Source organism: Heterodontus francisci, unplaced genomic scaffold (assembly GCF_036365525.1).
Source record: "Heterodontus francisci isolate sHetFra1 unplaced genomic scaffold, sHetFra1.hap1 HAP1_SCAFFOLD_461, whole genome shotgun sequence".
Taxonomy (NCBI): Eukaryota; Metazoa; Chordata; class Chondrichthyes; order Heterodontiformes; family Heterodontidae; genus Heterodontus; species Heterodontus francisci.
Genome location: NW_027140390.1, coordinates 1,117,123 through 1,134,593, shown reverse-complemented (window position 1 = coordinate 1,134,593; position 17,471 = coordinate 1,117,123). Strand labels below are relative to the sequence as shown.

Below are 17,471 nucleotides of genomic sequence, written 5' to 3'. Positions count from 1 at the left end.
CACCCATTTATACTAATCCTACACTAATTCCATATTCCTGCCACTTCCCCACCTGTCCCGATATTTCCCTACCACCTACCTATACTAGGGGCAATTTATAATGACCAATTTACCTATCAACCTGCAAGTCTTTGGCATGTGGGAGGAAACCGGAGCACCCGGAGAAAACCCACGCAGACACAGGGAGAACTTGCAAACTCCACACAGGCAGTACCCAGAATTGAACCCGGGTCGCTGGAGCTGTGAGGCTGCGGTGCTAACCACTGCGCCACTGTGCCAGAGTGCGACGGATATGGGGAGGAGGACAGAGTGCGAGGGATATGGGGAGGAGGTCGGAGTGCGAGGGATATAGGGAGAACGTACTTCAACTAACCTCCTCATTCACAATAATTACAGCATCAGTTTTCTGACTCTCCTCTCTGGCCACAGGAGAGGTACCAGAGGACTGGAGGACAGTGAATGTGGTACCATTATTCAAGAACGGTAGTAGGGATAAACAGGTAATTACAGGCCAATGACTCGAACATCAGTGGTTGGGAAAATACTGGAAAATATTCTGAGGGACAGGTTTAATCTCCACTTGGAGAGGCAGGGATTAATCAGGGATAGTCAGCATGGCTTTGTCAGGGGGAGATCGTGCCTAACTAACTTGATTGAATTTTTCGAGGAGGTGACTAGATGAGTAGATGAGGGTAAAGCAGTTGATGTAGTATACATGGACTTCAGTAAGGCTTTTGATAATGTCCCGCATGGGAGATTGGTTAAGCTAAGAACCCATGGGATCCAGGGCAATTTGGCAAATTGGATCCAAAATTGGTTTAGTGACAGGAGGCAGAGGGTGATGGTTGAGGGATGTTTTTGCGAGTGGAAGCCTGTGACCAGTGGTGTACCGCAGGGATCGGTGCTGGGACCCTTGCTGTTTGTAGTGTATATTAATGATTTAGACGAATATAGGAGGTATGATCAGTAAGTTCGCAGATGACATGAAAATTGGTGGTGTTGTAAATAGTGAGGAGGAAAGCCTTATATTACAGGACGATATAGATGGGCTGGTAAGATGGGCGGAGCAGTGCGAAATGGAATTTAATTCTGAGAAGTGTGAGGTGATGCATTTTGGGAGGACTAACAAGGCAAGGGAATATACAGTGGATGGTAGGACCCTAGGAAGTACAGAGGGTCAGAGGGACCTTGGTTTACTTGTCCATAGATCACTGAAGGCAGCAGCACAGGTAGATAAGGTGGTTAGGAAGGCATATGGGATACTTGTCTTTATTAGCTGAGGTATAGAATATAAGAGCAGGGAGGTTATGATGGAGCTGTATAAAACACTAGTGAGGCCACAGCTGGAGTACTGTGTACAGTTCTGGTCACCACACACTATAGGAGGGATGTGATTGCACTGGAGAGGGTGCAGAGGAGATTCACTAGGATGTTGCCTGGGCTGGAGCATTTCAGCTATGAAGAGAGACTGAAAAGGCTGGGGTTCCTTGCAGCAGAGAAGGATGAGGGGGGACATGATTGAGGTAGACAAAATTATGAGGGGCATTGATAGGTTAGATAGGAAGAGACTTTTTCACTTAGCAGAGCTGTCAATAACCAGGGGCCGGAGGTATAGAGGGGATTTGAGGAAAAGAATTTTCACCCAGAGTGTGGTTGGAATCTGGAACACACTGCCTGAAGAGGTGGTCGAGGCAGAAACCCTCACAACATTTAGGAAATATTTAGATGAGCACTTGAAACGCCAGAACATACAAGGCTACGGGCCAAGTGCGGGAAAATGGGATTAGAATCTGGTGCTTGATGATTGGCATGGACAAGATGGACCGAAGGGCCTGTTTCTGTGTTGGATAACTCGATTACTCTCACTGGGGTACAGTTCCACACACACTGACTCTCACTGGGGTACAGTTCCACACACACTGATTCTCACTGGGTTACTGGTTCCACACACACTGACTCTCACTGGGGTACAGTTCCACACACACTGACTCTCACTGGGGTACAGTTCCACACACACTGACTCTCACTGGGGTACAGTTCCACACACACTGATTCTCACTGGGGTGCGGTTCCACAGACACTGACTCTCACTGGGGTACAGTTCCACACACACTGACTCTCACTGGGGTACGGTTCCACACACACTGACTCTCACTGGGGTACGGTTCCACACACACTGACTCCCACTGGGGTACGGTTCCACACACACTGACTCTCACTGGGGTACGGTTCCACACACACTGACTCTCACTGGGTGACAGTTCCACACACACTGACTCTCACTGGGGTACGGTTCCACACATACTGACTCCCACTGGGGTACGGTTCCACACACACTGACTCTCACTGGGGTACGGTTCCACACACACTGACTCTCACTGGGGTACGGTTCCACACACACTGACTCTCACTGGGGTACGGTTCCACACACACTGACTCTCACTGGGGTACGGTTCCACACACACTGACTCTCACTGGGGTACGGTTCCACACACACTGACTCTCACTGGGGAACGGTTCCACACACACTGACTCTCACTGGGGTACGGTTCCACACACACTGACTCTCACTGGGGTACGGTTCCACACACACTGACTCTCACTGGGGTACGGTTCCACACACACTGACTCTCACTGGGGTACGGTTCCACACACACTGACTCTCACTGGGGTACGGTTCCACACACACTGACTCTCACTGGGGTACGGTTCCACACACACTGACTCTCACTGGGGTACGGTTCCACACACACTGACTCTCACTGGGGTACGGTTCCACACACACTGACTCTCACTGGGGTACGGTTCCACACACACTGACTCTCACTGGGGGACGGTTCCACACACACTGACTCTCACTGGGGTACAGTTCCACACACACTGACTCTCACTGGGGTACAGTTCCACACACACTGACTCTCACTGGGTGACAGTTCCACACACACTGACTCTCACTGGGGTACAGTTCCACACACACTGACACTCACTGGGGTACAGTTCCACACACACTGACTCTCACTGGGGTACAGTTCCACACACACTGACTCTCACTGGGTGACAGTTCTACACACACTGACTCTCACTGGGTGACAGTTCCACACACACTGACTCTCACTGGGGTACGGGTTCCACACACACTGACTCTCACTGGGGTACAGTTCCACACACACTCTCACTGGGTGACAGTTCCACACACACTGACTCTCACTGGGGTACAGTTCCACACACACTGACTCTCACTGGGGTACAGTTCCACACACACTGACTCTCACTGGGGGACAGTTCCACACACACTGACTCTCACTGGGGGACAGTTCCACACACACTGACTCTCAGTGGGGTACAGTTCCACACACACTGATTCTCACTGGGGTACAGTTCCACACACACTGACTCTCACTGGGGTACAGTTCCACACACACTGACTCTCACTGGGGTACAGTTCCACACACACTGACTCTCACCGTGGTACAGTTCCACACACACTGACTCTCACCGGGGTACAGTTCCACACACACTGACTCTCACTGGGGTACAGTTCCACACACAATGACTCTCACTGGGTGACAGTTCCACACACACTGACTCTCACTGGGGTACAGTTCCACACACACTGACTCTCACTGGGGTACAGTTCCACACACACTGACTCTCACTGGGGTACGGGTTCCACACACACTGACTCTCACTGGGTGACAGTTCCACACACGCTGACTCTCACTGGGTGACAGTTCCACACACGCTGCTTCTCACTGGGGTACGGGTTCCACACACACTGACTCTCACTGGGTGACAGTTCCACACACACTGACTCTCACTGGGGTACAGTTCCACACACACTGATTCTCACTGGGGTACAGTTCCACACACACTGATTCTCACTGGGGTACGGGTTCCACACAAACTGACTCTCACTGGGTGACAGTTCCACACACGCTGACTCTCACTGGGTGACAGTTCCACACACACTGACTCTCACTGGGTGACAGTTCCACACACGCTGACTCTCACTGGGTGACAGTTCCACACACGCTGACTCTCACTGGGTGACAGTTCCACACACGCTGACTCTCACTGGGGTACGGTTCCACACACACTGACTCTCACTGGGGTACGGGTTCCACACACACTGACTCTCACTGGGGTACGGGTTCCACACACACTGACTCTCACTGGGGTACGGGTTCCACACACACTGACTCTCACTGGGTGACAGTTCCACACACACTGACTCTCACTGGGGTACGGTTCCACACACACTGACTCTCACTGGGTGACAGTTCCACACACACTGACTCTCACTGGAGGACAGTTCTACACACACTGACTCTCACTGGAGGACAGTTCTACACACACTGACTCTCACTGGGTGACAGTTCCACACACACTGACTCTCACTGGGGTACGGGTTCCACACACACTGACTCTCACTGGGGTACAGTTCCACACACACTGACTTTCACTGGGTGACAGTTCCACACACACTGACTCTCACTGGGTGACAGTTCCACAAACACTGACTCTCACTGGGGTACAGTTCCACACACACTGACTCTCACTGGGGTACAGTTCCACACACACTGACTCTCACTGGGGTACAGTTCCACACACACTGACTCTCACTGGGGTACAGTTCCACACACACTGACTCTCACTGGGGTACAGTTCCACACACACTGACTCTCACTGGGGTACGGGTTCCACACACAGTGACTCTCACTGGGGTACGGGTTCCACACACACTGACACTCACTGGGGTACAGTTCCACACACACTGACTCTCACTGGGTGACAGTTCCACACACACTGACTCTCACTGGGTGACAGTTCCACACACACTGACTCTCACTGGGGTACGGTTCCACACACACTGACTCTCACTGGGGTACGGTTCCACACACACTGACTCTCACTGGGGTACAGTTCCACACACACTGACTCTCACTGGGGTACAGTTCCACACACACTGACTCTCACTGGGTGACAGTTCCACACACACTGACTCTCACTGGGTGACAGTTCCACACACACTGACTCTCACTGGGGTACAGTTCCACACACACTGACTCTCACTGGGGTACAGTTCCACACACACTGACTCTCACTGGGTGACAGTTCCACACACACTGACTCTCACTGGGTGACAGTTCCACACACACTGACTCTCACTGGGTGACAGTTCCACACACACTGACTCTCACTGGGGTACAGTTCCACACACACTGACTCTCACTGGGGTACAGTTCCACACACACTGATTCTCACTGGGGTACGGGTTCCACACACACTGACTCTCACTGGGTGACAGTTCCACACACGCTGACTCTCACTGGGTGACAGTTCCACACACGCTGATTCTCACTGGGGTACGGGTTCCACACACACTGACTCTCACTGGGTGACAGTTCCACACACACTGACTCTCACTGGGGTACAGTTCCACACACACTGATTCTCACTGGGGTACGGGTTCCACACAAACTGACTCTCACTGGGTGACTGTTCCACACACGCTGACTCTCACTGGGTGACTGTTCCACACACGCTGACTCTCACTGGGTGACAGTTCCACACACGCTGACTCTCACTGGGTGACAGTTCCACACACGCTGACTCTCACTGGGTGACGGTTCCACACACGCTGACTCTCACTGGGTGACGGTTCCACACACGCTGACTCTCACTGGGTGACGGTTCCACACACGCTGACTCTCACTGGGGTACGGTTCCACACACACTGACTCTCACTGGGGTACGGGTTCCACACACACTGACTCTCACTGGGGTACGGGTTCCACACACACTGACTCTCACTGGGGTACGGGTTCCACACACACTGACTCTCACTGGGGTACGGGTTCCACACACACTGACTCTCACTGGGGTACGGGTTCCACACACACTGACTCTCACTGGGGTACGGGTTCCACACACACTGACTCTCACTGGGGTACGGGTTCCACACACACTGACTCTCACTGGGTGACAGTTCCACACACACTGACTCTCACTGGGTGACAGTTCCACACACACTGACTCTCACTGGGGTACGGGTTCCACACACGCTGACTCTCACTGGGTGACAGTTCCACACACGCTGACTCTCACTGGGGTACGGGTTCCACACACGCTGACTCTCACTGGGTGACAGTTCCACACACGCTGACTCTCACTGGGTGACAGTTCCACACACACTGACTCTCACTGGGTGACAGTTCCACACACACTGACTCTCACTGGGGTACGGGTTCCACACACGCTGACTCTCACTGGGTGACAGTTCCACACACGCTGACTCTCACTGGGTGACAGTTCCACACACACTGACTCTCACTGGGTGACAGTTCCACACACACTGACTCTCACTGGGGTACGGGTTCCACACACGCTGACTCTCACTGGGTGACAGTTCCACACACGCTGACTCTCACTGGGTGACAGTTCCACACACGCTGACTCTCACTGGGTGACAGTTCCACACACGCTGACTCTCACTGGGTGACAGTTCCACACACGCTGACTCTCACTGGGTGACAGTTCCACACACGCTGACTCTCACTGGGTGACAGTTCCACACACGCTGACTCTCACTGGGTGACAGTTCCACACACGCTGACTCTCACTGGGTGACAGTTCCACACACGCTGACTCTCACTGGGTGACAGTTCCACACACGCTGACTCTCACTGGGTGACAGTTCCACACACGCTGACTCTCACTGGGTGACAGTTCCACACACACTGACTCTCACTGGGGTACAGTTCCACACACACTGACTCTCACTGGGGTATGCTTCCACACACACTGACTCTCACTGGGGTACGGGTTCCACACACACTGACTCTCACTGGGGTACGGGTTCCACACACACTGACTCTCACTGGGGTACAGTTCCACACACACTGACTCTCACTGGAGGACAGTTCCACACACACTGACTCTCACTGGAGGACAGTTCTACACACACTGACTCTCACTGGGTGACAGTTCCACACACACTGACTCTCACTGGGGTACGGGTTCCACACACACTGACTCTCACTGGGGTACAGTTCCACACACACTGACTCTCACTGGGTGACAGTTCCACACACACTGACTCTCACTGGGGTACAGTTCCACAAACACTGACTCTCACTGGGGTACAGTTCCACACACACTGACTCTCACTGGGGTACAGTTCCACACACACTGACTCTCACTGGGGTACAGTTCCACACACACTGACTCTCACTGGGTGACAGTTCCACACACACTGACTCTCACTGGGTGACAGTTCCACACACACTGACTCTCACTGGGGGACAGTTCCACACACACTGACTCTCACTGGGGGACAGTTCCACACACACTGACTCTCACTGGGGGACAGTTCCACACACACTGACTCTCACTGGGGGACAGTTCCACACACACTGACTCTCACTGGGGGACAGTTCCACACACACTGACTCTCACTGGGGTACAGTTCCACACACACTGATTCTCACTGGGGTACAGTTCCACACACACTGACTCTCACTGGGGTACAGTTCCACACACACTGACTCTCACTGGGTGACAGTTCCACACACACTGACTCTCACTGGGTGACAGTTCCACCCACACTGACTCTCACTGGGGGACAGTTCCACACACACTGACTCTCACTGGGGGACAGTTCCACACACACTGACTCTCACTGGGGGACAGTTCCACACACACTGACTCTCACTGGGGTACAGTTCCACACACACTGATTCTCACTGGGGTACAGTTCCACACACACTGACTCTCACTGGGGTACAGTTCCACACACACTGACTCTCACTGGGGTACAGTTCCACACACACTGACTCTCACTGGGTGACAGTTCCACACACACTGACTCTCACTGGGTGACAGTTCCACACACACTGACTCTCACTGGGTGACAGTTCCACACACACTGACTCTCACTGGGTGACAGTTCCACACACACTGATTCTCACTGGGGTACAGTTCCACACACACTGATTCTCACTGGGGTACAGTTCCACACACACTGATTCTCACTGGGGTACGGGTTCCACACACGCTGACTCTCACTGGGTGACAGTTCCACACACGCTGACTCTCACTGGGTGACAGTTCCACACACGCTGACTCTCACTGGGTGACAGTTCCACACACGCTGACTCTCACTGGGTGACAGTTCCACACACGCTGACTCTCACTGGGGTACGGGTTCCACACACACTGACTCTCACTGGGGTACAGTTCCACACACACTGACTCTCACTGGGTGACAGTTCCACACACACTGACTCTCACTGGGGTACAGTTCCACACACACTGACTCTCACTGGGGTACGGGTTCCACACACACTGACTCTCACTGGGGTACGGGTTCCACACATACTGACTCTCACTGGGGTACGGGTTCCACACACACTGACTCTCACTGGGGTACAGTTCCACACACGCTGATTTTCACTGGGGTACGGGTTCCACACACGCTGACTCTCACTGGGTGACAGTTCCACACACGCTGACTCTCACTGGGTGACAGTTCCACACACGCTGACTCTCACTGGGTGACAGTTCCACACACGCTGACTCTCACTGGGTGACAGTTCCACACACGCTGACTCTCACTGGGTGACAGTTCCACACACACTGACTCTCACTGGGGTACAGTTCCACACACACTGACTCTCACTGGGGGACAGTTCCACACACACTGACTCTCACTGGGTGACAGTTCCACACACGCTGACTCTCACTGGGGTACGGGTTCCACACACACTGACTCTCACTGGGGTACGGGTTCCACACACACTGACTCTCACTGGGGTACGGGTTCCACACACACCGACTCTCACTGGGTGACAGTTCCACACACACTGACTCTCACTGGGGTACAGTTCCACACACACTGACTCTCACTGGGGTACGGGTTCCACACACACTGACTCTCACTGGGGTACGGGTTCCACACACACCGACTCTCACTGGGTGACAGTTCCACACACACTGACTCTCACTGGGGTACGGGTTCCACACACGCTGACTCTCACTGGGTGACAGTTCCACACACACTGACTCTCACTGGGTGACAGTTCCACACACACTGACTCTCACTGGGGGACAGTTCCACACACACTGACTCTCACTGGGTGACAGTTCCACACACACTGACTCTCACTGGGTGACAGTTCCACACACACTGACTCTCACTGGGTGACAGTTCCACACACACTGACTCTCACTGGGTGACAGTTCCACACAACTGACTCTCACTGGGTGACAGTTCCACACACACTGACTCTCACTGGGGTACAGTTCCACACACACTGACTCTCACTGGGGTACGGTTCCACACACACTGACTCTCACTGGGGTACGGTTCCACACACACTGACTCTCACTGGGGTACGGTTCCACACACACTGACTCTCACTGGGGTACGGTTCCACACACACTGACTCTCACTGGGGTACGGTTCCACACACACTGACTCTCACTGGGTGACAGTTCCACACACACTGACTCTCACTGGGGTACAGTTCCACATACACTGACTCTCACTGGGTGACAGTTCCACACACACTGACTCTCACTGGGGTGCAGTTCCACACACACTGACTCTCACTGGGGTACAGTTCCACACACACTGACTCTCACTGGGGTACAGTTCCACACACACTGACTCTCACTGGGGTACAGTTCCACACACACTGACTCTCACTGGGTGACAGTTCCACACACACTGACTCTCACTGGGTGACAGTTCCACACACACTGACTCTCACTGGGGTACAGTTCCACACACACTGACTCTCACTGGGGTACAGTTCCACACACACTGACTCTCACTGGGGTACAGTTCCACACACACTGACTCTCACTGGGGGACAGTTCCACACACACTGACTCTCACTGGGTGACAGTTCCACACACACTGACTCTCACTGGGTGACAGTTCCACACACACTGACTCTCACTGGGGTACAGTTCCACACACACTGACTCTCACTGGGTGACAGTTCCACACACACTGACTCTCACTGGGGTACAGTTCCACACACACTGACTCTCACTGGGGTACAGTTCCACACACACTGACTCTCACTGGGTGACAGTTCCACACACACTGACTCTCACTGGGGTACAGTTCCACACACACTGACTCTCACTGGGGTACAGTTCCACACACACTGACTCTCACTGGGGTACAGTTCCACACACACTGACTCTCACTGGGTGACAGTTCCACACACACTGACTCTCACTGGGGTACAGTTCCACACACACTGACTCTCACTGGGGTACAGTTCCACACACACTGACTCTCACTGGGGTACAGTTCCACACACACTGACTCTCACTGGGGTACGGTTCCACACACACTGACTCTCACTGGGGTACGGTTCCACACACACTGACTCTCACTGGGGTACGGTTCCACACACACTGACTCTCACTGGGGTACAGTTCCACACACACTGACTCTCACTGGGGTACAGTTCCACACACACTGACTCTCACTGGGGTACAGTTCCACACACACTGACTCTCACTGGGTGACTATTCCACACACACTGACTATCACTGGGGTACGGGTTCCACACACACTGACTCTCACTGGGGTACAGTTCCACACACACTGACTCTCACTGGGGGACAGTTCCACACACACTGACTCTCACTGGGGTACAGTTCCACACACACTGACTCTCACTGGGGTACAGTTCCACACACACTGACTCTCACTGGGGTACGGTTCCACACACACTGACTCTCACTGGGGTACGGTTCCACACACACTGACTCTCACTGGGGTACGGTTCCACACACACTGACTCTCACTGGGGTACGGTTCCACACACACTGACTCTCACTGGGGTACGGTTCCACACACACTGACTCTCACTGGGGTACGGTTCCACACACACTGACTCTCACTGGGGTACGGTTCCACACACACTGACTCTCACTGGTGTATGTTTCCACACACACTGACTCTCACTGGGGTACAGTTCCACACACACTGACTCTCACTGGGTGACAGTTCCACACACACTGACTCTCACTGGGTGACAGTTCCACACACACTGACTCTCACTGGGTGACAGTTCCACACACACTGACTCTCACTGGGTGACAGTTCCACACACACTGACTCTCACTGGGTGACAGTTCCACACACACTGACTCTCACTGGGTGACAGTTCCACACACACTGACTCTCACTGGGTGACAGTTCCACACACACTGACTCTCACTGGGTGACAGTTCCACACACACTGACTCTCACTGGGTGACAGTTCCACACACACTGACTCTCACTGGGTGACAGTTCCACACACACTGACTCTCACTGGGGTACAGTTCCACACACACTGACTCTCACTGGGGTACAGTTCCACACACACTGACTCTCACTGGGGTACAGTTCCACACATACTGACTCTCACTGGGGTACAGTTCCACACATACTGACTCTCACTGGGGTACAGTTCCACACACACTGACTCTCACTGGGGTACAGTTCCACACACACTGACTCTCACTGGGGTACAGTTCCACACACACTGACTCTCACTGGGGTACAGTTCCACACACACTGACTCTCACTGGGGTACAGTTCCACACACACTGACTCTCACTGGGGTACAGTTCCACACACACTGACTCTCACTGGGGTACAGTTCCACACACACTGACTCTCACTGGGTGACAGTTCCACACACACTGACTCTCACTGGGTGACAGTTCCACACACACTGACTCTCACTGGGGTACAGTTCCACACACACTGACTCTCACTGGGGTACAGTTCCACACACACTGACTCTCACTGGGGTACAGTTCCACACACACTGACTCTCACTGGGGTACAGTTCCACACACACTGACTCTCACTGGGGTACAGTTCCACACACACTGACTCTCACTGGGGGACAGTTCCACACACACTGACTCTCACTGGGTGACAGTTCCACACACACTGACTCTCACTGGGTGACAGTTCCACACACACTGACTCTCACTGGGTGACAGTTCCACACACACTGACTCTCACTGGGGTACAGTTCCACACACACTGACTCTCACTGGGGTACAGTTCCACACACACTGACTCTCACTGGGGTACAGTTCCACACACACTGACTCTCACTGGGTGACAGTTCCACACACACTGACTCTCACTGGGGTACAGTTCCACACACACTGACTCTCACTGGGGTACAGTTCCACACACACTGACTCTCACTGGGTGACAGTTCCACACACACTGACTCTCATTGGGGTACAGTTCCACACACACTGACTCTCACTGGGGTACAGTTCCACACACACTGACTCTCACTGGGGTACAGTTCCACACACACTGACTCTCACTGGGGTACAGTTCCACACACACTGACTCTCACTGGGGTACAGTTCCACACACACTGACTCTCACTGGGTGACAGTTCCACACACACTGACTCTCACTGGGTGACAGTTCCACACACACTGACTCTCACTGGGGTACAGTTCCACACACACTGACTCTCACTGGGGTACAGTTCCACACACACTGACTCTCACTGGGGTACAGTTCCACACACACTGACTCTCACTGGGGTACAGTTCCACACACACTGACTCTCACTGGGGTACAGTTCCACACACACTGACTCTCACTGGGGTACAGTTCCACACACACTGGCTCTTACTGGAGTACAGTTCCACACACACTGACTCTCACTGGGGTACAGTACCACACACACTGACTCTCACTGGGGTACAGTTCCACACACACTGACTCTCACTGGGTGACAGTTCCACACACACTGACTCTCACTGGGTGACAGTTCCACACACGCTGACTCTCACTGGGTGACAGTTCCACACACGCTGACTCTCACTGGGTGACAGTTCCACACACACTGACTCTCACTGGGTGACAGTTCCACACACACTGACTCTCACTGGGGTACAGTTCCACACACACTGACTCTCACTGGGTGACAGTTCCACACACGCTGACTCTCACTGGGTGACAGTTCCACACACACTGACTCTCACTGGGTGACAGTTCCACACACACTGACTCTCACTGGAGTACAGTTCCACACACACTGACTCTCACTGGGTGACAGTTCCACACACACTGACTCTCACTGGGGTACAGTTCCACACACACTGACTCTTACTGGAGTACAGTTCCACACACGCTGACTCTCACTGGGTGACAGTTCCACACACGCTGACTCTCACTGGGTGACAGTTCCACACACGCTGACTCTCACTGGGTGAGAGTTCCACACACGCTGACTCTCACTGGGTGACAGTTCCACACACACTGACTCTCACTGGGGTGCAGTTCCACACACACTGACTCTCACTGGGTGACAGTTCCACACACACTGACTCTCACTGGGTGACAGTTCCACACACACTGACTCTCACTGGGTGACAGTTCCACACACACTGACTCTCACTGGAGTACAGTTCCACACACACTGACTCTCACTGGGTGACAGTTCCACACACACTGACTCTCACTGGGGTACAGTTCCACACACACTGACTCTTACTGGAGTACAGTTCCACACACACTGACTCTCACTGGGTGACAGTTCCACACACGCTGACTCTCACTGGGTGACAGTTCCACACACGCTGACTCTCACTGGGTGACAGTTCCACACACGCTGACTCTCACTGGGTGACAGTTCCACACACGCTGACTCTCACTGGGTGACAGTTCCACACACACTGGCTCTTACTGGAGTACAGTTCCACACACACTGACTCTCACTGGGGTACAGTTCCACACACACTGACTCTCATTGGGGTACAGTTCCACACACACTGACTCTCACTGGGTGACAGTTCCACACACACTGACTCTCACTGGGTGACAGTTCCACACACACTGACTCTCACTGGGTGACAGTTCCACACACACTGACTCTCACTGGGTGACAGTTCCACACACACTGACTCTCACTGGGTGACAGTTCCACACACACTGACTCTCACTGGGTGACAGTTCCACACACACTGACTCTCACTGGGTGACAGTTCCACACACACTGACTCTCACTGGGTGACAGTTCCACACACACTGACTCTCACTGGGTGACAGTTCCACACACACTGACTCTCACTGGGGTACAGTTCCACACACACTGACTCTCTCTGATATATCAGGAAAAGCAGTGGTCCCCGTACTGACCCTGGGGAACTGCACTATTTACCCTCCTCCAGTCTAACAACCAACTATTCACCACTACTCTGTGTCCTGTCGATATTCCATGGGCTTTTACTTTGCTGACCATACTTCTGTGGCATCTTATCAAACGGCTTTTGAAAGTCCATCAACCACATCAACCACATTCTCCTCATCAACCCTCTCTGATACCTCAAAGAGCTCCACCAAGTTAATTCCGTACTTTTTTAAAAATTCTTTCATGGGATGTGAGCATCGTTGGCAAGGCCAGCATTTATTGTCCATCCCTAATTTCCCTTGATAACTGAGTGGTTTGTTAGGCCATTTCATTGGGCAGTTAGGAATCAACCACATTTGCTGTGGGCCTGGAGTGACCTGTCGGCCAGACAGGTAGGGCCTCAAATGCTTTCTGTGGTAGTGAATTCCACAGGTTCACCACTCTCTGGGTGAAATTTCTCCTCATCTCAGTCCTGAAAGGTTTACCCCGTATCCTTAGACTATGACCCCTGGTTCTGGAATCCCCCACCATCGGGAACATCCTTCCTGCATCTACCCTGTCAAGTCCTGTTAGAATTTTATAGGTTTCTATGAGATCCCCCCTCACTCTGCTGAACTCCAGCGAATATAATCCTAACCGACTCAATCTCTCCTCATACATCAGTCCCACCATCCCAGGAATCAGTCTGGTAAACTTTTGCTGCACTCCCTCTATAGCAAGAACATCCTTCCTCAGATAAGGAGACCAAAACTGTACACAATATTCCAGATGTGGCCTCACCAAGGTCCTGTATAATTGCAGCAAGACATCCCTGCTCCTGTACTCGAATCCTCTTGCTATGAAGGCCAACATACCATTTGCCCTTTTTACCGTCTGTTGCACCTGCATGCTTACCTTCAGCGACTGGTGTACGAGAACACCCAGGTCTCGCTGCATATTCCCCTCTCTCAGTTTATAGCCGTTCAGATAATTTGCCTTCCTGTTTTTGCTACCAAAGTGGATAACCTCACATTTATCCACATTATACTGCATCTGCCATGCATTTGCCCACTCAGTCAACTTGTCCAAATCACCCTGAAGCCTCTCTGCATCCTCCTCACAACTCACCCTCCCACCCAGTTTTGTGTCATCTGCAAATTTAGAGATATTACATTTAGTTCCCTCATCTAAATCATTAATATATATTGTGAATAGCTGGGGTCCTAGCACCAATCCCTGTGGTACCCCACTAGTCACTGCCTGCCATTTGGAAAAAGACCCGTTTATTCCTACTCTTTGTTTCCTGTCTGCCAACCAATTTTCTATCCATCGCAATATACTACCCCCAATCCCACGCGCTTTAATTTTAATCTCTTATGTGGGACTTTGTTGAAAGCCTTCTGAAAGTCCAAATAAACCACATCCACTGGCTCCCCATCATCAACTCTACTAGTTACATCCTCGAAGAATTCTAGTAGATTTGTCAAGCATGATTTCCCTTTTGTAAATCCATGCTGACTCTGTCCGATTCTACCACTGTTCTCCAGGTGCTCTGCCATAAAATCTTTGATAATGGACTCTAGAATTTTCCCCACTACCGACGTCAGGCTGACTGGTCTATAATTCCCTGTTTTCTCTCTACCTCCCGTTTTAAATGATAACATTTGATTAACTTTCCTAATTACATGCTGTACCTGCATACTAACCTTTTGCGATTCATGCACTCGGACACCCAGATCCCTCTGCATCTCAGAGCTCTGCAATCTCTCACCATTTAGATAATATGCTTCTTTTTTATTCTTCCTGCTGAAATGGACAATTTCCCACTTTCCCACATTATACTCCATTTGTCAGATCTTTGCCCACTCACTTAACCTATCTATATCCCTTTGTAGCCCCCTTATGTCCTCTTCACAACTTACTTTCCTACCTATCTTTGTGTCATCAGTAAATTTACCAACCATACCTTCGGTCCCTTCATCTAAGTGATTTATATGAATTGTAAAAAGTTGAGGCCCCAGCACAGATCCCTGTGGTACACCACTTGTTACATCTTGCCAACCAGAAAATGACCCATTTATGCCGACTCTCTGTTTCGTGTTAGCTAGCCAATCTTCTATCCGTGCCAAAATGTTAACCCCTACACCATGAGATTTTATTTTCTGCAATAACCTTTGATGTGGCAACTTATCAAATACCTTCTGGAAATCTAAATACGGTCCATCCACCAGTTCCCCTTTATATACAGCACGTAACTTCTTCAAAGAACTCCAATAAATTGATTTCCCTTTCACAAAACCATATTGACTCTGCCTGATTACCTTGAATTTTTCAAACTGCCCTGCTATAATATCTTTAATAATAGTTTCTAAAATTTTCCCTAAGACAGATGTTAAGCTAACTGGCCTGTAGTTTCCTGCTTTCTGTCTCCCTCCCCTTTTGAATAAAGGATTTACATTCGCTATTTTCCAATCTAATGAATTTTGGAAAATTAAAACTAACACATCAACTATCTCACTAGCCACTTCTTTTAACACCCTAGGATGAAGTCCATCAGGACCCGGGGATTGTCAGCCCGCAGTTCCAACAATTTGTTCACCACTTCCCTGGTGATTGTAATTTTCTTCGGTTCCTCCCTCCCTTCCATTTCCTGACTTACAGTTAATACTGGGATGTTACTTATATCCTCAATTGTGAAGACAGATGCAAAATATCTGTTCAATTCATCTGCCATCTCCTTATTATCCATTATTAATTCCCCAGACTCACTTTCTATAGGACCAATGCTCACTTTGTTAACTCTTTTCCTATTTAAATATCTATAGCAATTCTTATGGTGTTTTTATATATCTAGCTAGCTTTCTCTCGTACTCTAATTTTTCCCTCCTTATTAATCTTTTAATCCTTCTTTGCTGTCTTGTAATATTCTGTCCAAGCTTCTGACCTGCCACCCTTTTGTGAGCAATTATATACTTATATCCAACTATCGATAGTTTCATGACACCATTACTGAGACTAGCTTTCAATTGCAGATTTTTTAAAAAATTCATTTATTGAACTTAAATTCTGTGGACATTAGCCTGAGCCTCTGAATTACTAGTTATTCACACTGCCACTGTGCCACCATCTCCCTCTTTAACAGATCTATATTGGCTTTGCTTAATTCATAAGTGTCCATGTGACTGTTAATGTTGTCCCATGTTATAGTTGCTAAAGGCTTTCCCACCACCAAGGTTAAACTGACAAGTGGGGAACTGAATGCAGCGTGAACAGATTGCGTGAGTTAAGAATTTGATGCGGCAATTC

At 51.1% G+C, this 17,471-nt stretch overlaps 1 protein-coding gene across 1 annotated transcript in view; it reads left to right on the top strand.

Moving 5' to 3' along the window:
• LOC137359604 (lysocardiolipin acyltransferase 1-like) overlaps nucleotides 1–17,434 on the top strand; it is a 134,437-nt gene extending 117,003 nt beyond the window's left edge. The window contains exon 5 of the mRNA XM_068025433.1: nucleotides 17,373–17,434. Coding sequence (XP_067881534.1) covers nucleotides 17,373–17,434 — 62 coding nt within the window. The remainder of the gene's footprint in view (nucleotides 1–17,372) is intronic.
• The last annotated feature ends 37 nt before the right edge of the window (nucleotides 17,435–17,471 follow it).